General features: G+C 48.3%; 1 protein-coding gene across 5 annotated transcripts in view; it reads right to left on the bottom strand.

Moving 5' to 3' along the window:
• The window catches only part of Dlg5 (discs large MAGUK scaffold protein 5), a 110453-nt gene that overhangs the window by 7318 nt on the left and 75490 nt on the right, over positions 1 to 27645 (bottom strand). For 2 of the 5 annotated variants that reach the window (XM_031362907.1, XM_031362903.1), the window contains 19 exons: positions 25971 to 26118; positions 25097 to 25224; positions 24238 to 24413; positions 23461 to 23564; positions 19496 to 19588; positions 17011 to 18030; positions 16180 to 16303; positions 15689 to 15833; positions 14421 to 14533; positions 13766 to 13855; positions 13403 to 13553; positions 10210 to 10269; positions 9466 to 9628; positions 9229 to 9362; positions 8465 to 8614; positions 7307 to 7490; positions 6228 to 6376; positions 5322 to 5492; positions 3466 to 3659 (listed from right to left, as the gene is read on the bottom strand). In XM_031362907.1, the coding sequence (XP_031218767.1) occupies positions 3466 to 3659; positions 5322 to 5492; positions 6228 to 6376; positions 7307 to 7490; positions 8465 to 8614; positions 9229 to 9362; positions 9466 to 9628; positions 10210 to 10269; positions 13403 to 13553; positions 13766 to 13855; positions 14421 to 14533; positions 15689 to 15833; positions 16180 to 16303; positions 17011 to 18030; positions 19496 to 19588; positions 23461 to 23564; positions 24238 to 24413; positions 25097 to 25224; positions 25971 to 26118 (3497 nt within the window). The remainder of the gene's footprint in view (positions 1 to 3465; positions 3660 to 5321; positions 5493 to 6227; positions 6377 to 7306; positions 7491 to 8464; positions 8615 to 9228; positions 9363 to 9465; positions 9629 to 10209; positions 10270 to 13402; positions 13554 to 13765; positions 13856 to 14420; positions 14534 to 15688; positions 15834 to 16179; positions 16304 to 17010; positions 18031 to 19495; positions 19589 to 23460; positions 23565 to 24237; positions 24414 to 25096; positions 25225 to 25970; positions 26119 to 27645) is intronic. The other 3 variants (XM_031362904.1, XM_031362906.1, XM_031362905.1) reach the window with 3 other exon arrangements.

Raw genomic sequence — 27645 nt, forward strand, 5'->3', positions numbered from 1 at the left:
TAAAATTAAAAATCTAAGTATGAATCAGAGGCTTCCCCAGAAGCATTTGCCAAATTCCATAGCTCTAAGAAACAAGAAGCTAAATGTGTAAGAAAAATACAAGATTGTAGAGCAGCAGGGCTGAGACACAGGTGCCAGCTCCAGGTGTCAGGGTAAACTGCACACAGCACAGAAGCTGCAGTCCAGCCCGAGATCAGATCAGCCTCTCCTTGGACCCAGGCGGCCACCAGTACTGGCACCTGAGGTGTTGCTGGAATACTTAACTCTCAGCCTTAACAGTCCCTGTTCTTGACAGTTCAGCTGACAATTTCCAGGCATGTTTTTGAAGCAGGACTGAAGCAGGATGGAGCACAGCAAAGATGACTCAGAGTCGCCCAGTCAGGACAGCTGCCAGACAATCCCCACAGGTGCCGAGTTTTATTATGACAGGCAACAAGATCTGGGCAGTCTTGGCAAGAGAACGAAAGCCTATTACAAATAATCAGATGGAAACTCTGGCACTAGATAAGGTAATTTCTGAAATTAAGACATTGGCCTGCATGGATGAGCTGGACAGAGTGCACGCAGGGCAAAGTCTTCGGGAAGGAACCCAGCTGGATGAACAGTGAGAGAAAGGGGGCTGGAAAGAATAGCATGCTGGAAAGCATGCTGGAGGCTCAAGACTAACAAGATCTGGTCAGAGAACCAAGACGCCATAGAAGCAGCTTGAAGGAAATGGTGGCCTAGAACTTTTTCTAATATCAAGCTATAGACTTCAGAACAAGAAGGTAAACACACCTGGGGAGCAGAGCGAGGCCTGATGCCAGGATCAGAGACAATGCCCCAACCCACTGTGCCTAGGGGATGTTACGTTAAGCATAAAAACATTAGTGGCAACACTCGTAGAAACATCACTTGGTAGGTCCAAATGTGCTCCAAGACCTGAGACCTGGCTCACTTCTTGGTCCCAACAATCTATGACTATTAGCATTTCTCAAGAGGTAAAGTTCTCCTGAGTTGTCAGGGAGGAGCTTAAATGCCATCATGGTGTCCCAGTCACAAAAGAGAATTTTGAGGCAGACACAGGAAAGAAGGGGATATGAAGGAGCAGAAAGAGGTTTCAAGACAACAGTGATGTGCCCAGAAGCAAAAGAATGTTGGCAGCCACTGCTCAGAACCAACAGAGGTTAGGAGCAGACCTTCCTTTGGAGCTTTGCAGGGTAGTGGCAGCTGCTGGCACCTTGACTTTGATCTGTGGCACTAGTCTTGGACATCTGGCTTTCAGAATGAATATATGCTGTTTTAAACTATAGGGATTTGTTACAGCAGCCATAAACATATCCCCCTTGCATTGTGAGTATGTGTGTGCGTGAGTGTGCTTGCGTGCATGCACATACATGCACACTAGAAGCTGACATTGGCTTTCTTGCTAGCTAGCTCTCCCATGGCATTTACATAAGTGCTGGGGATCTGAACTCTGGCCTTCAACACTTGCCAGGTAAAGCACTTGCTTTACTCATGGGACAATCTTCCTAGCTTTGAACAGCAGTTTTTGAATTGTGCATGCCATCTGTGGGCATGGGTATACATGCTACATGTGAAGGTCAGAAACATTTACAGAGTCAATCCTTTTCAGTTTTATGTGAGATCAAGGAATCAAACTCAAGACTCCAGGCTTGCTCAGCAAGCTTCTTGACACACTGAGCCATCTCTTTTAACTGTAAGAATAGTAATTAAGAGTTCTTAAATAAAATGCAGTCCACCCTTTGTATTAATAGTTTTGATTCATGGATTCAATCAACTGGAAATAGAAATATTCAAGTCAGGTGACACTTAAGTATGTGAGAGATGAACTTAGACCATATGCAAACCCCATACTAGTGATTCATGAGTTACCAGGACACCTATAGATTTGGGTATCTAGTGGAGGCTTGGTACCAAGTTCCTGACATACCACAGTGTGCCTGTGAACACTGATCTAAGATTCTATATAGAAGGGGAAAGTGGTAAAACATTGCTGGACAAAATGGAGAAAATGCATCTCTGAGCATTCCTAAGTGTTGAAGGAAAGCAGAAAGATGACAAGATCAGACAGGCCGGAGGAGTGAATAGCAGCAGGAGAGGTGAAGAACTGTGAACACAGCCTATGCCCTAACTGAGGTGACAGCAGGAATGGTACGGAAGCTGGGGTGCTGGTGAGTGGAGGTGAGGGACCAGCGCTACAGACTTCTTAGGAAACCAGCCTATGAGATGTCCTGAGCCATCAGTCAGAGGTAGGTGGTGAAGGCCACTGAAATCTCCAAAAGACTGAAAACTGGCAAGGTAATAGAAATACTTGATTATTCCTAAAGTAGAGAAGAAGGACAAGGGAACAGGGAAGAGGCGGAAGGGGCAATGGAGAAGAAAAGACCACGTAGGTCACAGGGACACTTTAAACGTCCCGATTATACAGTAATGGAAGATTTATGCTTTGCTCATGTTCATGCACTGCCACTTACCCACACTTGAGACTGGGGCATGCTCTGACACAATGTGTTAAAACACCACCTGCCACAGTAAGTAAAATAAAAGCACCCCACCACACCCTACCCCAAGAACAGTAAACAAAACTACAAGGAAGTTCAAAGTATGAACTCTTGGTGGCCAGAAAAGAGGTCAAGTGGGTGGAGACTAAGCAAGAGGAAATGGGATTAGAAATGAAAACACCACACATTACAGATTTTCTAAAGGGGACACCACTGGAAATAAGACAGGGAATTTTTTTTTCAATGATAGAAGGGTCACTGCAGGAACACAGAACAATCCAGAAGGCATCAGGTGCTAAAATCAGTTTCAAAATGAGCATTGTAGCTGGAGACATCTTACTAACACAAATGTCCTTACAAGTTCCCGGCACCCACAAGTAACTCCAGCCCCAGGGGGGATCATTAGCAGGGCTTCCACTTCACTGACCTTGTCTGAGGAATTCTAAGCACCACCCCCACTACCATCACACTCACACACACACACACACACACACATGCCTCTGCCTGAGGAATGTCACGCAACCTCAGTAATCTAACAGGATCAATCTCCTTTCTCCTGATAAAACCTGTTCAGCCAGCACCTGAGATTCCTGAAAAGCTTCCCCATGCTAATGAGGTATGTTAGGTACCTTAAGCCTCCAGTCAATGACCTTTGCCCATCCTGGATGTTCCTACCTTAGTGCCCAGAAACTTTATAAGCCTTGAATCACCCTAAATAAAGTTGATCTGCATCCTGATAGCTGGTCCCAGTGTGGTCATTCACAGAACGTACTCACAAGGTTTCTAAAGCCCTGGCCTAACGTCTCTGCTCCCTTTGCCCTTGCGCACCAAACCAGCCAGGGGAGGGCAGGGAGACCCACAAGTACAAAAAGGCATGTAAGTTGTGTCAAGTCTCATGGTGAAGCTTGGATAACCCCCAGCCCCCACCCCTGAAGTCCACTGGAATGAGCCCAGCACTTGCCTTCAAAGAGAGGAATGGAGTCATTGGAAAAGGTGTCCAGGGTGAGCAGGTCCTTGCCATCTTTGGACCCACTGCGTTTGTGTTTATGTTTCCTTCGGAAGAAGGAACGGCGTGCAGCTGCCGACAGTGTCTTGGCTGTGTTGTCATCTTTGACCTCAGACATGCTGAGCCTCCTTGAGAACTCTTGGTCCATCCTGCAGTCACAGAGAATGACAATGCTGGGAGGACCATGGGGAGGGAGGAAGCTGGTTCCCCCAGCTACCCTCAGGTCTCCTCAACTACTGGCCTTTCCCATGCCTCGGGGCCATGGCAACAAGAAATTCAGGGCCCAGCTTCAGAGCAGGTAAATTCCTACCAACACGAAGCTCAAGGCAGCGGGTGTCAGTGACACTGCTAGCTGTGCTTCCTGCCATGGAAGGTGTAGACACTACAATTTGACCATGTACCATGTGACTCTATTTGCATGAAATGCCTAAAGAGAAACCTACAGATTCTAATGGCTTACAACTGGGGGCGTAAGCGATAGTGTGCTGTGATTTGGATATGGGTCCACATGCTGTAGGAGATTTGATCCCCAGAGTAGTAATACTGAGATGGAGTACTGAGGTGCCTTTAAGAGACTGTGTAGTGGAGATTGGTTAGGTCTCTATCATCAGAAAGGATCAGTTACTTCCTCCAGTGGTAGGTTATTAAAGAAAGAGCTAGCCTGGCTTTGTAGTAGTGCTTGCTGTAGTGGTTTGAATAAGAACGGCCCCCAGAGACTCATAGATTTGAATGGTTGGTCATCTGGGAGTGGTACTATTTGAGAGGGACTAGGAGGTGTGCCTTTGTTGGAAGGAATGTGTCACTCTGGATCCAGATATAGAATTCTCAGCTACTTCTACAGCACCATGTCTGCCTGCATGCCACCATGTGTCTCACCAGGCCGACAATGGACTAAACCTCTAAAACTGTAAGCCAGCTTCAATTAAATGCTTGCTTTTATAAGAGCTGATGTAGTCATGGTGTTCCTTCCCAGCATGAGAACACTAAGACCCTTCCTGTTTTGCTATAGGACCTCCTCCTTCCTTCTGTTCCCCTACAGTATTGTGAAGTGGCCAATGAGGGCTTTGAGGCCTTTGCCAGAAGCTGAACAGATGGGGCCACCTGACTTTACACTCAGCCTCCAGAACCAAGAGAAAAACAAACCTCTTTTTCTTGGGAATTTCTCAGCCTCAAATATTTTGTTACAGCAACCAAAAACAGTTACAGGGTAGCACAGGATAATAGTTAATTGGGTTTCTTTCAGAGGTGATGAACATGCTTTAAAATTAACTCTGGAGTAACTGGTATTGTGATCTAGTTGGTAAAGTGCTTGCCTAGCATGCTCAAGGTACCACACAAACTGAGTGTAGTGGTACATGCCTATGATTTGAACACTCAAGAGACAGAGGCAGGAGAATCAGCTCAAGGTCACCTTGTCTACATAGCAAATTTGAGGTCAACCTAAAGCTACATGAGACCCTATCCTGTGTGTGTGGGTGTCTGCCTGCCTGTCTGTCTATAAGTAAACAAAATAATGGTGGAGATGATTGCACATATCTTGTGAACATACAGGCCCCTGTATCAGTCACTTGGATGGATGGACTAGTTTGATATAAGAATTATAGCATCATGACTGTTTGGAAGAAAAGATTATGCATCCTGCTTCACTGTGGCGCTTCTACTACAAGGACTACCATGAGGACTACTACAAGGAGCAGCTGCAGCTCCCAAAGGAGTCAGTTCTCCAGCAGCTCAGGCGAGTGTTGCCCTATGAGGTCCTATTCCACACTGGTTTGCCCTGTGGTCCCCGCCTGGAGATGGAGAAGACTTACACATATTTGCTGGGAATCTGCCCACGCTGTATCTTCTGGGCATTCTCATCCAGCTGCCAGGCCATCCAGGACCCAAACATGCCCTGGGGCAATGTATCATCCACATACAGGATGTCATCTTTCTTAAAACTCAGTTCAGGCTCCACCTCTGCCAGACGGTCATATAGGGCCCTGGACCATGGAATAGAGGACACAAGTTGAAGATGCCACACCACACGCTTGCTTGCCTTTTGAGGCAGTTGTCTGTGTTGTCTCCAGACATCAGGAAGAAAAGGATTTGGGGGCATCCCGAAGGGGCCCCTTCACATAAACTACAGAGCACAATAGAGTTATCCTCTTCCCTTTCCTAATGCTAAGACCTCTCCCCATTGGAGAAAGACTTCCTGCATGCTGTCCTTTCAAACAGACATTTTCTATCTGCCTGTCTGTGAAGTCAAAGCCACTGCTTCCTGTAAACTGTCACCTCCCTAGGATGGAAAACACGTCACTTCCCACCTGCAGAGTGAGAAGAATATCACTCATTAGTTTTCATCGACTCTGTGGCCTCAGGTCACGGGGGACATGACAGATACCCTAAGCCATTCTTAAGCCTGATGCCATCCTACATCATGACACCCACATGACTTACAGGCACCATGGGTACCTGGGATCCATGCACTCTGCAGAGGGCTCTGAGAGACTCAGGAGAGATTGCAGGAAGAACACAACCCACAAGGTAAGAGGCTTCAAGTCTCAAAATTCCTGTAACCTTAATCCCTCTCTACCAAAAAAAAAAGTATCATCTCATATAGGCAAAAGCAATGCTAATGATGGCCTGGGCCTTGGGGGCAAGTGGTCTAGGGGATCCAGTCACCCTATGAACTTCCCACAGAGAGCTCCTCCCTTAGCCCGAACCCATGCTGGCACCTGATGTAGAAGCTGTCGCCTGGCAGGCCCTTGACCCTGGTGAACTCCTCATGGCGGTACTGCACCTTCAGGCGGATGCTATCCTTAGGCTTCAGCATCTCCACATAGACGTCCTCTACTGTACGGCTGCGCATATCCAGGTTGCCATACTGACAAGGGACAGGGTACCAGGGTCAGAAAGACAGTAGCAGGAATCACTTGGGTACTCAGAAGGTTCTGCCTGCCTCCCCACTACAGGCCTCCCCAAGGCCCCTGCCATATATGACTTCATGGCTACTAGAACCAATGGAACCACCTAGCGGTGATGGCCTCTACTTCCTGCTTATGAAACTGTAACTGTGGCATTATACTGGGTGTTTTTATGTAAACTTGACACAAACTGGAGTCATCTGAGGGGAGGGAACACCAACTAGGGAAATACCTCCATAAGACTAGAATGTAAGCAAACCTAGAGCATTTCCTTAATTAGTGATTGATGTGAAAAGGTATAGCCCACTGTGAGTGAGGCCACCCCTGGGCTGCTGGACTTGGGTTCTATAAGAAAGCAGGCTGTGCAGGCCACAGAGAGCAAGCCAGTAGACAGCAGTCCTCCATAGTCTCTGTGTCAGCTCCTACCTCCAGGTTCCTGTCATGTTTGAGTTCTGCCCTGACTTCCCTCGGGGATGGGCTATTACCTGGAAGAGTGAGCTGAAATAAATCCTTTCCTCCCAAAGTTGCTTTGCCCATGGTGTTTCATCACAGCAGCTAGACACAGTAACTCTAACTAAGACAGCCAGCTGTGTGCCATCTCCCCTAGGGCATGGGAGACCCAGAGAGGGAGAAAGAGAGCCAAACCTACGGCTCATGAGACTGGCACCTCCTTCTAGCTGTCCCAGATCAGAGCCAAGACTGAGCCCTTGGGACGCCTCAGTGGCCCACCTCACTGCCCAGGGGCTTGGTAGGACCTAGCATTGAGAACACAAATAAGCTCCCCTGACAAGTTGCTGGGTGAAGGGGGAATTCCATATCCTGTGTCATGTGAAAGGACACAAGCTGGCAACACATGAACATGGCCTGGCACACACAGTGGAAGAACTCACCTCGAGGATGAGGTCTCCTGGCACGAGGCCATCAGGACCCTTGGCAGGACTGTCATCTTCCACCTCGGCCACAAACACTCCGTGCAGGTTCCCACCACACAAGTGCACCCCCAGATCCAGTTGGGATTTCTTGATGAAAACAATGCGGGGATCAGGGGTCTTCTTGCTGGTATCTCCCACAATCCTTTTGGAAAGGAAAAGGAAGTCCTTAACATGTACAAGGAGAGAGGCAGACTAAGTGAAAAAAGTCATGGCCAATGTCCTGCCTGCTGGCTTCAAAGGTCTGGGCTTCCTGAGAGCCAAAGGTTGGACTAGTCATAGGTCCTCCTCTGTTGAGTCAGTACAAGATCAGAGGCTGTGGGTAGCAACATTGAGAGACGACAGAAGAGGGCAATAAACCATTTAGAGAGATAACAGAAAGCCAGTAGAAAGACAGTAGGAGACAGAGCTAAGGGCAACACTCATGCTTCTGGCCCCATGGTCCCTTAGTGCTTTAGGACACATGCCTTCCTGGACTGAGTTTGCCTGCCTTGGCCTCCCTGTTTAGAGGCAGCTCACTCCATGACACACCTGAGCAGTTTCTATGTCAACTCAAGCAGGGTTCTCGACAACAAGAGGCACAGATGAGGCTGGGAACACAGTGAGGAAGCCAGACACCCATGGACACCCTGAAAGGGACATAAAAGTAGAGTCCAACCCTGGTGACAATTTGCCTGCAGCTAAGCTCCAGTAGGAGTGTCCACAGGCAGAGCTGTTTCAATCTGCATAACACTGGGTTGACTCCCACAAGAAAACCTTCCCCTCTTGATACCTTCTGCTCCCTAGCATGTCCTAGAATCCAAGCATGCTCACAGAAAATGTCCACACCGAGCTGACAACTCTGGCAACCACAGGCTCAGCTATGGCTGCCTCTCACAGCCCAGCAGCTCACCACCCTTGCCAGGGCCTGGTCATACATCAACATTGCCCCTGCTGGCCAGAGCCCCAGGGTGGTCCTGGCTGATAAAGTTCGAATGTCTGGAAACAGGATGGAAGAAAGACAGAAAGACCAGGGAGAGAGGGGAAGGAGGAAGGGAGGAGGGGAAACAACAGGCCTGGTGCGGGCTCTGTCCTACTGGAGTTGGAGGTCAAACAGACTCTCAGCATGCCTATGCTGACCTGGAGTTGGAGGTGCTTTGCTTGGCTGGGGGTGTGCCAGGGCCTTCATCCTGTTCCATCAGTGGGTTGATGACAGAGGGATGTTCTGGAGTCACAGCACTGCTGCCCTGGAGAGAAGAGTGAAGGGTGGCAGCAGGGTCCAGGTGGGAGCTGGGGGTGGAAAACAGAAGGAATGTGATGCACACATGCAGCCAGAGCCACCCCTCTTGCACTAGCAACAGGCCTAGACTGTGACTAGGGAATCCAGCTAGAGTTCTGGAAACCACCAAGTTCTGGAAAGACAGACACATAAGTCAGAACTTTACCACCTGCCCCACAGGCTCTGCCTGTCTCCAGTGAGAGAGACCCTCTCCAAAGGGGTCCAGCCTAGACGACACGCAAAGCCACTTTTTCTCTCGTCTGCTTTTATTCTCTGCTAATCCATGCATGGTGGCTCTGCATGGGACATGTCGCCCCTCCTGTCACCTACCCTGGGACCCACAATTTAGGGGCAGGTATAGGCAGTGTTTGTTCACACTTTAAATCAACACATTGGATCCGGAGCCAGGAATTCAGCTTTTGGTTACCACAGCTACCCCCTCCCCCAAAAACCTAGCCATCTATACTCTAATGTTTCAAGAACCTGTCTCTGGATACCCCTTGCTCCAAATTCAAGGTGATTCATCTTCCCTTACTAGAAGAATCTCAAAAACTCAGAACTGGCATCCGGTAAGTAACCACCCGCTGTACCCATCTCTCTACCCCCAGCCTGGACGACAGCTCACCTGGAGCGGGAGTGGCTGTTGAGCTGGTGAATGTGTGGGTTGTACTGGGCCAGGATGGTGATGGTGTCACACTGCTGTCCGATGATGAGCCGGGCCTGTTGCTCAGTGGCGCTCCTCAGGTTTATGCCATTGAACTGGGAAGATGCCCAAGGTGGAGTCAATGATGGGCAGTGACTGAGGCAGTGAACGTGGACATGGGAGAAAGAGAGGACAGAAGGAAGGGACACACCCTCTTACCTCAAGTAACTGGTCCCCATACTCAAGTCCAGCTTGGTGGGCGATGCTTCCCATGGTCACCTTGGAGACATAGATACCACCCTTCTCTCCACTCACGATGGAGATGCCCAGAGGCTCTGAACCCTTCTGCACCTTCACGTGGCGTGGCTCTTCCACAAAAGGCCTGGAAACAAAAGCCAAAGGCTTCAGGGACTCAGACCTAAAGCAGTAGAATGGAAGGCCGAGATCCAGCATGCAGCCAGCAGTGTGAAGGATGGCTTGGAGCTCAGGCATTCTGATAATGATAGAAAATGGCAAACGAGCTTTGGGCAAAGGTACACATTCCTGAAACTACATGCAATACAAACACAGCACATAAAAACAAACATATAAAAGACAGAGAATGGTTCAAGTGAACTATAAACCACGCCCACACACACCCACACACACATACACCCACACATTTTTATTTGATGAAAAGATCCTGTCAGGATATGCACTATGCATATCCCATGGAGGAGGTTCTGAAGATGCCTACTGGGGAAACATGATGGCTCTGCAGTTACAATCTCTCCCTCCCAAAATGATATGAACAGCCAGTTCTTATACTTATGGGTGGCTAGGATGAAAATGAAGCAGCTTTAAGCCATGAGAAGAGGGCTGAGGGACACAGGAACAAGGATGTGCCCATGCATTTACTAGCCGGGGAGCTGCCTCCCATATCCAAGGGCATGAAGGAGTGTGAGAACTTCATGTCAGGCCAACCTCAGACTCCTCAGCGAGGAAGACCTGGGCCTAACAGCCACGGGCAGCCTCAGGAGGATTCTGTGGTGGAAGAGACACACTGATTGGTAAAGGTTAGGAGAGAAGGGATACTCGGGGAAGGACTACACACTTGAACAGACAGAAGACCCAGGATTCTGCCAAGCTCTCCCTTCCCTGCAGCTTCACCAGCCCAGGGCCTCCTGGTCTCCATCAAAGGCTGAGGAAGAGGGATTACCCTCTAGATCCCATGGAAAGTTCCAGGTTGAGACAGGCCTGTCACTACCGTGAGCCAAACAGAACATACACAAGTTCAGAAGACCTCACCCTGTGTCCCCACAGCTGTGCCTTGAAATAGCAGAGAGTAAAATGCTTTTTCCCCCTAAGTTAAAAAAAAATTATCTTTATATTTATTTGTGTGTAGGTGTGTGTGTGCACACATGTGTGTGCCATGTGCATATATGGGGATAAGAAGATAACTTTTGTGGTGGGGGTGGGGTCAGGTCTATCCTTCCACCAGGTAGGTCCAGAGGATCAAAATCAGGTAACCAGGCCTGGCAACAAATGCCTTTATCTGCTGAGCCATCTCACCGTCCCATGCCCCCTGAAATTCTTCTTACATTTTACTGACACCCTGCCAGGTAGTTTGACTTCCCAAACCCTCCCCTCTATTGGTTTTCCCTACCTAGCTCTCCAGTCAGTTCTGCCATTGCTCATGTATTAGAGTGCCAGGTAGTCACAAGGACCCTTAGCAGCAGACAACCATCTAAAGCCCAGCCTAAAAAGATGGAATAGTAGACAGTCCCACCCAGGAGGAAGCAGGACTAGTTTCCATGCAAAGTTCATCCTCATCCAGTGACTACAGTTCCCTCTGTCCACACTAACATAATGTGTTTACCTTGTAATAGTGTGGTGGTATATGCCTTTAATCCCAGCACTTGGGAGACAGAGGTAGGCAGATCTCTGAGATTGAGGACAGTCTGGTATACAAAGTGAGTCCCAGGACAGCCAGGGCTACATAGAAAAACCCTGTCTTAAAAAACAAACTAACAAACAAAAATAAAAGTGGGTGACCAAATCTAATAATGTCACAATAAAGCTAACAGGCTGGGGCTGGAGAGAATACCTTCACTCTTAATAATGTGTATTGCTCTTTCAGGACCTGATTTAGTAGTCAGCAGTCATGTTGGGCCACACACAACCACCTGTAACTCCAACATCACAGGATCTAATACCCTCTTCTGACTGACCTCCAAGGGCACACCTGCACTCGTGTGCATATACCTCAACACTAACACACAAACATATACATAGACAAACTCACAGACATACATATGGACACATACATACACATAGCCAGACAGAGATAGATAGACAGAGACAGACAGACAGACAGACAGACACAGACAGACACAGACAGACATACACACACACACACACACACACACAGGAAATTTCCAAATGACCCTATGAATCAGGGTTTCCTGAATGGAAAGACAGAGACACCCTGGGGAAGAGAAACTCCTACTGACCTATATGCATGTTTATGGCAGTGGGTTTGTTCTTATTCAATTATGTCAATGTGGTGGTTTAAATGTTTGGCCCATGAGAAATGGCACTATTAGGAGGTGTGGCTTGTTGGTATGAGTGTGTGTCCCTGTGTAGGCTGACTCTGAGGTTTCGTAGTGCTCAAGTTCTGCCCAGTGTGGAAGAGAGTCTCCTCCTGACTGCCTTCTGATCAAGGTACAGAACTCTCAGTTCCTCCAGCACCATGTCTGCCTGCACACTGCCACGCTTCCCACCATGATGACAATGGACTAAACCTCTGCAACTGTAAGCCAGCTCCAGTTAAATGCTTGCCTTTATATTTATAAGAGTTGCCATGGTCAGCCGGGCGGTGGTGGCGCACGCCTTTAATCCTAGCACTTGGGAGGCAGAGGCAGGCGGATTTCCGAGTTCGAGGCCAGCCTGGTCTACAGAGTGAGTACCGGGACAGCCGGGGCTACAGAGAGAAACCCTGTCTCAAAAAAAACCAAAAAAAAAAAAAGAGTTGCCATGGTCATGGTGACTCTTCACAACAATGAGACCCTAAATAAGCAGTCTTATCTATGCATGGGCAGATTTTGACAGAAGCCTCACTGGAGATTGTGAGCAATGGCATCTGAAGGGAGAGCAGTGGTTGTCTACTTCCTCCACCTTCCCATCACTCATCTCTAACTTTACTGGGAGTCCTGGCAGAGTAAGAATCACTCACACCTACCTGGCTCTCTCCCAAAGCAGGGTGCATCACTCATATGACAAGGCCCTTTCTACTTCTGAAGACACACATAATTTGGAGAAGCCAGAGCTAGAGCTGAGCAAATTCCTCCACATTCTTATGTGTGCCAGCCAGAGAGGACCCTGAACACTGCCCTAGGTCCTGCAGCTGATGCCCTGGGACAGGACCCTGCCTGAGGTTAGATACATCTGTTCCCCAAGGCTCTTGGGGTAATACTTGCTGAGTTTCTTTTCTCACAAGTTGAGATTTTCAAATCAAATAGGACCTATTTTATTTATTTTATTTATTTATTTATTTATTTATTTATTTATTTATGTATTTAGGGTTTTTTTTCCAACAGGGTCTTACTACGTAGTAAGACAGGCTCTTCTTACTTGCTATCTTGGAACTCATGAAGATCCACTTACCTGTGCACATTTCATTTCTCCAAAAAAAATAAAATAAAATAAAATGAACTTCGGGGCAGGACAAAAGAACCAAAAAAATGCCTGCAAACTATATGTGGGGGCCAAAGACCAAGGGCTAAGAATGAGTTCCGGTTCTGGCGAGATCAGTGCAGTCACTGTTTGCATCCACAGAACTCCTGCAGGTTCTTTGGATGCAGCGCACTCTTGTGAAACGAACTTAATTGTAGCACCACTTGTGCAACTAAGACTTTTAGAACAGCATTGTAAATGAGCCTGGCAGTTAAGCAGCAAGCCCTTCGACATCCCTGTCACCACCAAACCATCTCCAGCATCTCGTTTAGTCAACTGCCTCGAGGAAGAGCCCACCTTGCTCTATTCCTATCATCTACACCAGACCTGCTGGGTCACCAGCACTCACTGTTTCTACAGTAGGCCTCAGGCGCTCTGGCATCACCGGAGCAAATATGAAGTGCCCTGGGTTACACCAGCTACAGGTGTCCATTACACTCACCTGTCCTTCCTCCGCTCCCCAAGAGAAGAGGGGTTGACCGCAATCCTGGGCAAAGTGGAGGCTGAGGTCTGAGGCTGGCTACAGGAGGACAGGGTATCGATATTCAGCGGGGACCGGGGAGGAGTGCTACATTCAGAATGTGACAGTGAGCCTGCCAAGAGAGAAGAGGTGGACGTGACTGCCTCTGCCATCTAGACACAGGGTCTCATCCTGTGACCGGGGCCCTGATGAGGGTCTCCAGATTGCCTACTGTCCCCACAGCAACAGGTGAGGGCAAGGCTCAGTCATCTTTCATCAGCCCACAGAGATGACTAGAAGGGGACTCAGGGGCAGCAAGCACAGGAGGGAATTCCCAGTTCTTACCTCTGTCAGAGCCCATGACAGACCGGGGATATCTTGGTGTTAACGGGATCTTAATCCGCTCTGCCTTGAACTGCAGGTTACTAGAAGACCCTGTTGTTCCAGGAGGAGACACAGGGTCAGGCCTCAGGACTAAACTGCAGCCCTAGGTCCTCACCTCCACTCAGCAGTCAGCACAGCGACACATAGGGGCTGTTGAATATCCCTGAGGGAAATATTCTGTAGAGGACTACAGAGAAACAGACCTGGAATGTTCCAGAACAGGAGCACATGCCCCAAAATGCAACCGTCACCTAGCTGTTCTATCTTCTCTCTGGAGCCCTAAAGACCTCTCCCAGGGTCTTGCTACCAGGCAACAGAAAACCTCCCGCTGGGTTACATTTCCCCCAAGTATGTATCCATATAAGACACCCAGAATGACTACATCAGGGTCAGGAAATCAGGACTTCAACCAAGAGGTCACCTGGAACAACTATGCAACCATCCTAGACCTTGCCGGCAGAGGCAGAGGCTCAGAAAGCATTGATATGACAGACAGCTCACAGGGTATCGGTCATCTAGAGGAGGGAGCTGAGCTCTGCCTCTGGAGGGAAGGGAGTCACGTGGGCAGCCCCCCCAAAGCCCTGGGTACTAAAATTCGAGCACGAGCAGTAGTTACCAAGGCGGGCACTGGAGGGCAGGGAGTTGGAACCCTGGGAGGCTCTCATCTCAGAGTAGTCACTGCAGGCTCTGTGGCTCAGGTCCAGGCTGAGGCGTCCCTGATGCTGGACACTGTGAGTCAACAGAGAGATGAGGGGCCCTGGAGAAGGGCTAAGACCAGACATGACCACCAGGAAGAAACCCAGTAGACAGCCTGAGACAGAAGAGTAAGGTGTCCTTGCTGTTTGCCTAGGATAGCAGACTGACACTAGTTGCTTCTCACACAGGACCCGCCAGCAGCATAGGACCACACAAGGGGCAGTATGGGGGTTGGATGGACAGGGAGGACAAGACTCTGCCTGAGTGGGCATGGTCTGGGGCAGGCTGGATATGTACTGAGGGTCCTGGAGAGAGCAGTGTTGTACCTCACTCAGGATAGCATGCCCAGGAAGCTCGGGCTAGTAGAGATCAACCAGGGACTATCCACACTGGCTGGCCTGGAACCAGTCCCAACAAAGTGGTTTTTAGGTTGTGTAGTGACATCTCTTCCCCCACTTAAAACTCCTCCTCCCATGGTCTCCCCTACAGGTCTCTCAAAGTTTGTGCCTTAGCCTGGGCCTCCTCCTGACTCACTGGCAAGCTCTGCCTATGCTCCCAGGCATCCAGCCCTCAGTCCTGCAGCTTTCCTTGCATGAGAACTGCTGTTTTATTTCTTTTTCCACATTGAGGCCCTGTGCATGCAGGCAAGTGTTCTACCACTGACCTACATCCCAGCTCTTATGGCTGCCATTACTGTTCTTCTAGTCACAACAGCTGCTCGTATGCCACAGAACCCTCTGCAAACCACTCTGTCCTAGATGCCCTCTTTCCAATCACAGCCCAGCTGTCACCCTGTTTTACTGTCTCGGGGCCATTTATCACTACACCCTGTGTACATTCTCATCTGTCTGCCTTCCACATGAGTGGAAAGCTGTCTTTCAAGTTTACCACTGTCTGACCTTGAAACCAGAACAACCACCGGGGCATAGTAGGTGCTCATTTAAAAAAAAAATTGACAAACAAATGAAAAGGGTGATCCTGAGCCCCTTCCCACATTTTTCTTAATTTCAGGTTTCTCTGAATACAAGCATGAGCTCACTCAGCAGCATCCTCTAAGCCTGTCTCTGCTTCCTCAGCCCTTTCCTAGCTAGCAAGGGGCTTTTCTGTTCACAGGCCACTGTGTGAACAGCTCTCCAATCAGGCGACTAGATAACTGGTACTCAGGAAAGGACAGGTGCCTTGACATACCTGGGAGACAAGCTCTGGGAACCAGCATCACGGGGCACAGGTGGAGAGCCGCAGGGAACCACCCTGTGGCTGCGCACAGTATAAATGGGGTTCCTCAGAATGGAGCTCACAGTGGTGCTGGGAGTCATACTCCGGGGAACAGTGCCTAGAAATTAGTTAGGTCAGAACAGTGGTGCCAGAACACCCCAGCAGCGCTGGACTGGCACACACGCTCCCACAAACACAGAACAGTCACAGTCTCTAAGGAAAAGGATTCTAGGTAGATTTTTTTTTAGCCACCGAATTTGCCACATGGCTTTGACAAATAGCCTTTCCCCAGCCGCAAGAGAGGACGGACTCTCACAATAAGCCAAGAACATATCCAACAGAGACAGGACCAACAACCATAATTACAGGCTGGATATATGTGACAATATCACCTCTTCTGAAAGGTTGGACTTCCCTGTGAGCTCAGAACAACCCTGCTCCCAGTTCCTGCCCCAGCAGCTTACCCACAGATGGACGGTTGGGGTAGAGTAGGGGGTTGCCATGCCGGCTAGCATGCCCTGGTGAGTACGGGGACCACTCCTGACCCTCTGGGGAGAGCTCTCCGCTGGCTGGAACACACTCCTGTTCCTGCAGAATCAAAGGCAAGAGTGTCTGCTGGAGAAAGTGAATACTCAGCATGTTTGGAAGCTGATTTCTGCCCGTGCACTAGTTCCTCCCACACAGGCTAAGGAGTGACCAGTGGGAGGAGACACTGCCCATTCCATGGCCCAACACCCATGCAGACAAAGGGTTTCCTCCCCAGACCCATCAGAAGACAAAGGCAAAGAATCTGTCTTTCAAATAAACAGGTTGTGGAATGACGGGTGGGAAGGCGTGTCAGAGACTGGATGTGCAGTGAGCAGCATGCACTGTGCCCTAGGAGTTTCAGCTCCAAGCAGTCTCCCCTTCTGGAAACGAGCACACGCAGTTGCTCTGCCCAACTACCAGCTTCACGTGGACCATTCATCTCCACAAATGTTCTAGGAGATCTGTCACTTAGCTTTTTTTTTTTTTTTTTTAAAAAAAACAAGCTCAAAAACTTCTTTAGAAAGCAAACCAAACATTATGTTCAGGCAGGTGTTCTCTTGGTGCTATTTCCCACTACCATGCATGTCCCATGACCCTTTTCCATCTCCTGGAGGGGACTGTTGCTCACTGGCAGCCACCTGCCACCCTATGGACTCTTGAAGGCACACGCCAACAACAAAGGCACTGGTTCTGTAGAGGCCTGGGAAGCTGTGGGGCTACATTGCTGGCTCCCATCCCAGTTGCTCCAGCCCCAGCCCAACCTCTACCTCCAGGCACTGAGCAGGGATCACCACTGGAGAGATCTTGGGCCGAAAACTGGGGGCAGACTTTGGCCGGCGCCGCTTCTGCCCCAGCTCGTCCACTTTCTGGGAGGTGAGGTCTTCATCACAGGGCTTCTTGGCAGGCAGGTAGGAGGTGTCTCCGTCCCCTTCAGAGTGGTAGCTGGAGGCGATGCGGACCCTGGCCTTCCGAGGAGGTGAAGCATGCATGGGCTCGCTGGGGTCCGTGCTGGGGGGTGGGGCACTTGGAGGGCTGGTGGAAGGTGAGCTGCCCACCAAAGTGGCTTCTGACTCAGAACTGGTCTCCAGCCTGTGTTGGAACTTGATAGAGTCACTTCTCCTGGGGGGCTTTGGGGGTGTCAGAGACCCTACCCTCTTGGAGGGCTGGGGGGAGTGAGTAAGCCCAGGGCCTGGAAGCAGGTAGTCTATTTTGGGGGGCGTCTGTGGGCGCTTGAACGTATTTGGGTCAAAGATGGATTTCCTTTGCTTGGGTTTCTTATACACAGAGAGCTTCTCAGGTCCTGATGTGGAGCCAAGCACAGCCTTGGGCCAGGTCCCACCGCTATTGGAGCCCTCCGGATCTATCTTGTCCAGGGGAGCCTCTACTGCCCCACAGGGGCCCACCTCAGTCTCAAAAGACAGCAACGGCCGCTGGCTCTGCACGTCTACCAGCCCATAGCCACGTTCTGCAGAGGTATCAGAGCGGAATGAGTTCAGACTGCGCTCAGAGGTGCTAGGACAGGCCTGAGGGGAGGCTGGAGAGGAGGCTCCAGAGAAGGGCTTGTGCAGAAAAGAACTGCTGCCTCCAGAATGACCCAGCTCCTTCCTGTCCTCCAGCCGATCAGTATAGAAAATGTCCGTCTGCGTGGAATTATTGTGTTGTAACAAGTTCCGTTTGTTATGTGCCTGGACCTCTGGGCCATGGCCTCGACAACTCAGCATCCTATCTGAGTCCTTGATATTTTCAAAGATGTTCTGGCCACTCCATGAGGAGCTCTGGGGAAACACCTGAGCCAGGAGTGCAGAGGGGCAAGAGAGAGAGGAGATGAGATGCGGTTGCTTACAACTGCCACTGGAAACAATCCCCAGAATGAAGCAATGAAAAAGAATGCCCACAGCTCCTCAGCAGAGACAGACAGACACACAACAGGCACACACAGATGAATGTGCATATTAGTGTCTAACAGTGAAGTTTTCTAATGAGCTTGGCTATTCAAAACTCATAAGAGCAATAAAATCCTATTGGCTTTGAGCACTTATCTGCAGTCAACCTGTACACTGTGTAAGAATCATTAAGCATAAAGGTAAATTATTCATGGTAACCCAGGCAACAGAAAACTAACCAGGGCTAAGAGGAGAGCTCTCACATCACAAAAAGACACAGAAACAACCATTTGTAAATGAGCAAGCCTATGTGAAAATGGGTCCAGCTATATGGTGTTCTAGGAAGGGGTCTGGAGAGAATAAAAGGACTGGTGGTTCTTGGGAGCCAAAGGAGAAGTGGAAATGGCCTAGCAGGACACAGGAGACTTTCAGGGCAGTGAAACTACCGTGGATTTCTTTAATGATAACACGTTAGTATACACGTGCCCAAACCAGTGGTTCTCAACCTGTGGGGTTTACCTTACAATTGGTGACAGCAGCAAAACTACAGTGATGAAGTTATAAAGTAGCAAGGAAAATAACTTCTTCACCACAGCACGAGGACTGTATTAAAGGGTTGCAGCATTAGAAACGTTGAGAACCACTGGTTCAAACCCACAGAATATACAACATCAACAGTGAACCCCCATTAAGCTAGGCAGCAGTGACATCATCCGTACCAAATGTACCATGCAAATGCAAGGTGTCAACACCAGGGCAAACCTAGGCTGGAAGGCTCCCATGAAGGAACATACAAGAAGAGTCTGCCAGCCCAGATGTTCTACAGACCCCAAATATCTATTAGTTTAAAAGAGTAACTAAGAAAGTATCTCATAGTGCAATGCATAGGCTCATATTCCTAGATTGCCATTGCTAACCTTTTCAACTGTGTAGGAAAATTGCTATAGAAGTATGGGTGCCTATACATCCACTCACCAGACTCAATGATTTTACCAGATAGCCTTTATCATCTCCATCGATGCTGACATGAAAAACACGGGAAAGGTACACATATCTTTGGTATTTCCTCAGCTGAGAACTTCTGAGCGAACCATCACAGATGGCCATTCTCCACTGAATGCCAAAGTCACTGCCAGGTCTAAGGAACCTAACTATCTCAAGGACCACCAGACTGTCCAGTCCCGACTGAAATGTGCCCAATTGCTCTTAACAGTACTGTTTTTCAACCTATACCCAGTCAGTTTTCCTACACCCTCCATTTGGAAATCAATATATTGTACCCCCCCACCAAGGTTCCTGGTGCTCTTTTGGAGCACAGAGCTGAGGCTTCTTCACCCTCCCAGCCATGGCAGAAGTGCCCAGTGCCCACCTTAAGGAGGGAGAGGGTCAAGGAGTCTTGACAGCTGCGCAGCAGAGATTCACATTCATTCAGAGACTTATTGTCCAGTGCAATACCGTTGATCTAGGGCCAAAAAAGAGAGCTGGTCAGGCCCAATGATGGGGTGGCGTCAGTGATCCCAGGCTGCCAGGCCAAGGGCTGGGCCCACCGCCAATCCTAGGACTCTATGTAAGGAGCCAAACTCAGGGATCAGGGAGGAAAAGCAAGACCCTCCCCAGCAGCACCTGGACCTAGATAAGTGTCTTCTGAAGCAAGTGGAACACAATCCTAACATCACACTGGATGGGACCAGAACACAGGGGACCCTAGGAAGACATCCTACTGTGTGCTACCAGTCCACTCCTTCATGTGTGAGTGGCCAAGAAAAGCATCTGCCTCCCAGAGATGGGCAGAGAATGGAAAAGAGACTCCTTTGTGACATAAAGTATCACATGAAATAAAGCACTCCCATTATCAAAGAGAATCAACTCTGTCTCCCGGAATCTGTCCTCATCTTTCACAGTCATGGTCAAACTTTCTCTTAAAAAAAAAAAAAAAAAAGCGCGTGATGTGGTGAATGCCTATGTGGGGTACACCCAAGCCACGGAAACACCTGGTAATGGAAAGAACTAACTGTTGGGACCCAGAATACCTGGAGGCTGTCATAGGGTGGTGTTGAGTGAATATAGCCTTGATAGAGTCACATACTGTATGCTGTCATTCATAGGGTGACAGACTGTGTGCAGGAGGGCAACTATAAAGAGGGGACAAAAGGGGAACCTGCATGATAAAGAAACAGTTCTATGTGTCTGAAGGATTACTAAATGCTTTCTGATTAAATCTGAGGTGGACTCCAGAGAAGGGAATTCAAGCCTGATACCATAAACATGGTCAAAGTTCATGGCTTTGGAAGTCTGCTGTTTTGCTAAATGGTCACATTGTCCAACTACCTTCTAAATACTTACATTCACATCTATGGTTTTACACTACTTTCAACCTTAGCTGGTGAAGCCTCTTTCTGCAGTGGACACTGCAGAAAGAGTGATCAAAGTGAGATCAAAGCTGATATCAAAGCTGATCAAAGTGGAAAGAATAAACAGCTGCTGAGTGATCAGTCTTAAATTGATCATCGATATCAACTACCCAAGTCTCAGAGAACACAGGAAAAAGGAGACAGAATTTAAAAGTGGAGGCTGAGGAGCAGTGCTGTGAAGTCCTGTCATCTGAACATGACATGGCAATTGTGGGTGGGAATTGTCAGGGAAAGCAGGGGGGGATCAAGATAAACTGTATACGTGTGAAACTGTCAGTGAATAAGTAAAAGATACTTTTAAAAGTCTCGCACAATACAAAGCCATATGAAAATGCTCAACTGTGCCAAGATATCACATTACGACATCATAGCTCCAGTGTGTGACATCACAATGTTCCAGTGTGCCAACAGAAGACTACATGGTACCCTTCACATCACTGTTTGTAAATAATTTTACTTTCTACTATATTTCTAGTGGTTCATAGTGTTGTCACTGCTCCACTAGAACATCACATTGCTTCAAAGTGGCATCAAGATGCTCTATGATGCTGTCACAACACTGCATATGACATTACAGCTCCACTGTGATATCAGAATGATCTACTGTGTTTTCACAGTATGCTACCACAATGCTAATAACACTGCTCAGTTGTGCTATCATAATGTGTAGTCATATCACGATGCTCAATTGTGCCAAGACATGCCACTTTTTTTATGACATCACAATGCTCCATTGTGGCATCACAGAATTCCATTGTGCCCTCACAATGCTGCATATAGTATCATTTAAAAACAATTCAAAAACAAGAAAAGATAGATGATTCTTGAAGAGCAACTCTCAAGGGTGACCTCTGGTCTCCACATGTTCTGGAACACATGCCTACACACATCTGCACATACATGTACCCATATGTACTGGCTGGTTTTGTGTGTTAACTTGACACAGGCTGGAGTTATCACAGAGAAAGGAGCTTCAGTTGGGGGAAGTGCCTCCATGAGATCCAGCTGTGGGGCATTTTCTCAATTAGTGATCAAGGGTGGGAGGGTCCATTGTGGGTGGTGCCATCCCTGAGCTGGAAGTCTTGGGTTCTATAAGAAAGCAAGCTGAGCAAGCCAGGGCAAGCAAGCCAGTAAGGAACATCCCTCCATGGCCTCTGTGTCACCTCCTGCTTCCTGACCTGCTTGAGTTTCAGTCCTGACTTCCTCTGGTGATCAACAGCAGTGTGGAAAGTGTAAGCTGAATAAATCCTTTCCTCCCCAACTTGCTTCTTGGTCATGATGTTTGTGCAGGAATAGAAACCCTGACTAAGACACCAGACAAAAGACACACACTGCTACCTCCACACATAAAAACTAAAAAGAAAATATCTACAAAATGTGATTATATTGGGAAGGGTAAATAATGTGCATTTCCTGGTACCTTATCTCCAGTTGCAAGACCTTTCCATATGACCATGCTGCTTTTAAGCACTGGCTCTCCTCAAATCTGAGGAGCACTGGCAAGGATGTGCAGTGATGAGCTCTCTCCATTAGGTTCTCCTGAGGCTGACAGGAGAGGTTCCTGGTAGCCATTGAGCACTGCTCATAAAAGCAAAGATGCCCACACTGGATTGACTAGCCAGTAACATAAGCTGACATCCCTAAGGACCCACACAGGGGCTGAAGATGTGCTCCATGTAGACAGCTTGCCTAGCACACATGACAGTCAACACCCTAGGTTCCATTCCCAATACTGATTAATTATATCAATTTAGAACGAACCACAGGAGGATCCGAAGATATTGATCTTTCTAGGTCATGAGGTCAAAAAGAAAATGCAAGGTGAACAAATGAGGATATTATAGTTCCAAATGAGCTATAAAACAAAGCTGTAAAATACAATAAAACCAGAGATGGGCATGCTTGAAGCAGTGCCGGAAGCAAGCACAGTGAACGTTAACCATGGGAATCCACAGATGGCTCCAGAACCAGATGACATGCTGTCATCACAGTCTTGTACAGAACTGGAATTTTACATGTGTGCCACGAAAAGGCACAATGTGCTTCTGACATCAGCAGGTTGGCCTGAAGATTGATATATGCAAGCCCTGACTCTCAGCAAATGTTCACATTCCTCATCTAGTGCTGAGATTAACACATCCAGAAATGGCTGTACTACAGGTGAGGCTCACTGTGGGACCTGGGACAACAGCAGATGGTGATAAGAACTAAATGTCATCGAAAGGAGGCAGTTTTGTGTATGCATAATCAAGCAGCCCAGCCTCGTGAGGTAGGTACTGTTACTGAGGACTGATTGAGAAAGCACCCTTGATGCAGAGTGCAAACCGCAGATCCCACTGCTGTGTTTAAACATAAAGCTAGAGTCCTAAACATATATGTAGAGTCTTACTTGAGCACTTGATGTCTGGGCTAGAGCACATTCCGTGTGGGTTGAAATCTCTAGGAGTGGATTCAAATCAGAAGGGGAACTACTACTTTTTGCTCTAGGTGTTTTTTTTTTTTTTAAACCATGTGACCATTTTTTAGCAAACAGGTTTTACATTGGTAATTAAAAAAAAAACTAATAAAGTAGGCATATTGTTCAGTAAAAAAGTATATTTAAACCAGACACAATCACTCTGAGGCAGGAGGATTATTGGATTGCCTTAGCTCCTCTCAAACCATACATACATACATGATTGAAAAACAAATCCCAGATGTTCTTTCTTGGAAAAGTGTCAGTTATAGACATCCACACATTGAGGAATGCTTAAGAAAAGTTTGATTGCCTTCAGGGTGCAGCAGCAAAAGAAATAATTTTCTTCTTCCTCCTAGACTGTTCTGTTCTTCCTAATGTTCTACAACAGTCACTGCCACAGTGACTCAGCACTTTCCTTAGGAAAAAGGTATCATTTTTAATGTTCGCTCTGTTCTGGAGACTCACCGCAACAATCCTGTCTCCCACGGCAAGGGACCCTTCTTTGGCAGCTGGGCTTCCAGGCACCACGGCAGCAGCATACACTCCAGTCTCCAAACTGATGCCACTGTCTACAAGTCACAGGAGGGCACTGGATGACCTGGCCTGGCTGCCCCATCCCAATTCTGCTGACTAAATTTACCAAAGGGACTGTACTGGCTGGTTTTGTGTGTCAACTTGACACAGGCTGGAGTTATCACAGAGAAAGGAGCTTCAGTTGGGGGAAGTGCCTCCATAAGACCCAGCTGTGGGGCATTTTCTCAATTAGTGATCAAGTGGGTAGGGCCCCTTGTGGGTGGTGCCATCCCTGGGCTGGAAGTCTTGGGTTCTATAAGAGAGCAGGCTGAGCAAGCCAGGGGAAGCAAGCCAGTAAGGAACATCCCTCCATGGCCTCTGCATCAGCTCCTGCTTCCTGACCTGCTTGAGTTTCAGTCCTGACTTCCTCTGGTGATCAACAGCAATGTGGAAGTTTAAGTTGAATAAACCCTTTCCTCCCCAACTTGCTTCTTGGTCATGATGTTTGTGCAGGAATAGAAACCCTGACTAAGATAGGGACTGAATCCCATTCTGTGCCATCCCCACAGGGAGCTCAGCACAGCCCTACCTGGTGAGTCAGGCACTTGAGACTCAGGGGACCTCCCACCAGGAGAGCACCATCAACATGCATCACTGGGAGCAAGGTGATCCCACAAACACAGTCCCCTCCAGCAGAGGGGGTGTCTGCCTCATCTTGAGGCCTACTACCTTTCTGTCCACTGAGGTTGATATGCAGAGGTGTGACGACCTTCCCACCCAGGGACTTCCTCCGCCTCACAACCATGTTGATGGCTCCCTCTCCATTGAGGAGTGCCTTGATGGCCTGTTTCTTGTCCTTGTTGATGAGGTCCACGTCATTGATTCTCAGCAGCCAGTCGTTGACCCTGAGGAGGGACAAGGTCAAGCTGGTACCTACTCAGACCCTGGGACCAGTAGCTGCCCCTCACTTCCATGCCCACTTCCAGGCTCACATGTCAACAAGCAGGTTCCCTGCATCCAAACTCATGAGGGTTGCAACCTCCCAAGTACACGGTTATAAAACTCATGGATGCTGGCGTTAGACAGATGCTGATGTTGACAGCCTTGGCTTCAAATCTTGACTCTGCTACTTAGTAGCTGTGGAACCTAGTGTTTCTGTGTCCTCATCTGCAAGGTGGGGCAATATTTGCACTTGCCTCAAGTTATAAAGACAAATGATTAAAAGATCCAGTGTGCACACCAGTACTTGGAGGTAATTAGGATAGGGCATCACTCTATCCTCTTTAGTATTTAATGGAATGAGCAGGCAGTGCCACATCCTACACTTATCACATACTCCTGAGCCCTGATCTCCCAGAGAAGCAAAAACACAGCTCCTGCTACCTGGAGAAAAGCCAAATTCAGGGGGCACCCAAGAGGTGGTCTCCTTTAAGACCATCCCAGCTGAGCCTGGAGCTTCAGACAGCTCTGTGAGTCCTCTGATGCTAGGACATGTTCATTTTGCTGCCAGCTGTCCTCCCTGGAGTGCTCTACACTGGGTGGCAGGGCCCCTCTTGCCCTCCAAGGGCTAGACTTCCTCAGCTCTTACCTTAAGCGACCATCAGCAATGCTTCCTTTGTCCACTTTAGTAACAAATATACCACAATCCCCTGGGAAACAAGGCTCATTCACGCCTTCTGCCATGTCAAACCCAAGTGCTTTCAAGTCAATATCCTCCTGTCAAAACAGCACCAGCAGATCTTTACCAAGCAGAGAGAAGAAAGACCCTAAACCCCAAGCAAGGCACTCAGTCCTTGAGATGGACATGAATAAACAGTTGCACCTGCCCATTCTAGCCACTGCAGAAACCCCTGTGAGCATTGCCCCTGGTCTTTCACTGGGGCCTCTGCCTTCCATGGGATTTGTCAGCACCACCATGAGACACAGAAGGAGCCCAGCTTGGATAGTATGCCGACTAGTCTTATGTCAATTTGACATAGGACAGAGTCATTTGGGAGATGGAAATCTCACTTGAGAAAATGCCTCCATAAGATCAGACCACAGACAAGCCTATGGGGAATTTTCTTAATTAGTAGTGACTGATGAGGGAGGGTCCAACCCATCTGGGGTGTGGCCATCCCTGGGTGGTGGTCCTGGGTTCTATAAGAAGGCAGGCTGAGCAAACTATGGATAGCAAGCCAATAAGCAGCACTTATCCATCGCCTCTGCATCAGCTCCTATTTCCAGGTTCCTGCCCTGTTTGGGTTCCTATTCTGACTTCCTTTGATGATGAACAAAGATGTGGAAACATAAACCAAATAAATCCTTTCTTCTCCAAGTTGCTTTGGCCATGGTGATTCATCCCAGCAATAGCAACCCCAACTGGGATGGATGGCTACAAGGAAAAGATGCTTTCTACCTGGGGGAGGTAGCCATGAAACAAGAACCAACAGGGGCATCCTCTACTGCCCCAAAGTCCTCACCTTCTCTCTCTCAAATTCCACAACTTCTGTTTCCCACTCCATGGAATCTGTGTCGATGGCTGAGTCATGGGAACTGTGGGCCATCAGCTGCCGGAACCGGGCCTCCTTCTCCAGCTGGCATTCCATCTGCTCCCTGTGAACAGAAGAACTGTGGAAGTGGCCCTTTTGAAGAGGAAAGTCTCACTGAATCATGGCTCAAAACTAAGGCAGCCACTCCCAAAAGCGAAGCAGGGCTCTTTCTCTGGGTATTCAAGCTTCCTGATAAGCTAGGATAAAGCTTTTGTGAATTATCAGTGGGTTTCCATAGTAGTGTTTTTTTAAACACAGAAACTCTTCCCAAATTTATCTAGAGGCTTAAAGCAATTTAGGTCAAAGGCCAGCAAAAGGCCTAGAAATGTAGCCCAGTGGTGGCATGCTTATCTAGCACCTACAAGACTCAGAGACAGAACTGTGATGGTTAGGTTGTTTTGTTTTGTTTTGGAGACAGGGTCTCACTGTGTAGCCCTGGCTATCCTGGAACTTGCTCTGTAAACCACACTGGCCTTGAACTGAGAGATCCTCCTTCCTGTGCCTCCCAAGTGCTGGGACTAAAGGAATGTGCCACCATGCACACCTGGCTGATGAGTCTTTCTTAAAAAAAAATAATAAATTATAGGTAGGGAGACATGTGCAGATGCCCAAGGCAGCCAAAAGCACTGGGTCCCCATGGAATTAGAGTTACAGGGGATAATGAACTGCCTGGCATGAGTACTCCACAAGAGCAGTGCATTCTCTTAACAGCTGAGCCATTACTCCAGCCATGGCGTTAGTCTTGATTGTCAACTTGATTCCACTGAGAAATGCCTTGACTAATCAACTGTGGGCGTGTCCATGAGGGTATCTCTAGAGACAACAAGATAATCAGGGCCTAACTTAATCTACAGATCCACCCTTTCTTTGTTTCCCAATATGACAGATCATGTCTTTGGGATCAAACCATGCTATGCTCCTTCTTGAAGTCCCTTCGCTCTCATAGTAGTGTTTTTCAAACAGTAGTTTTCCCCAAATTTATCTGGAGGGTTAAAGCAATTTAGGAACTTGCTCTGTAGACCACACTGGTTTTGAACTCAGAGATCCTCCTGCCTCTGCCTGGAGGTTTCCTACACCCCATTAAGTGTCCTCCACCATATGCCCTCCTAACACTATTGTGTTCTGCCAAGAAAACTTGGGGCCAGGCAACCATGAGCTAAGATCACCAAAACCATGAGCCAAAAACAATTCCTCCTCTGCTGGGTTGTTTGTGGGTGGTACTATATTAAAGACACAAGAAAGGAACCAATTCAAGGACCTTTATCTAAAATTCATGAGGAAGAGATTTAGGATAGCTAATGCCATCTTGGAAAGGAAATGCAAAGTCAGGGATGGTGACACAGCTGTGTGGATAGCATTCTGTGCAAGCCTGATGACCAGGGTCCCATCCCTGGAACCCCCATTACATAGCTGAATATGGCAGCATGCATCTGAAATCCAGGGACTTCTACAGCGAGATGGGAGGGTGAGACAGGAAAATCACCCAGAGGCTTGCAGCTGAGCCAGCCTCGAGTAGACAGAGAACTGACTCCCAAACATTCTCTGACACACATGTGCTCTCGCTCTCTTTGTCTGTCTGTCTGCCTGCCTGCCTGCCTGCCTGCCT

Source organism: Mastomys coucha, unplaced genomic scaffold, assembly GCF_008632895.1.
Source record: "Mastomys coucha isolate ucsf_1 unplaced genomic scaffold, UCSF_Mcou_1 pScaffold9, whole genome shotgun sequence".
Lineage (NCBI taxonomy): Eukaryota > Metazoa > Chordata > Mammalia > Rodentia > Muridae > Mastomys > Mastomys coucha.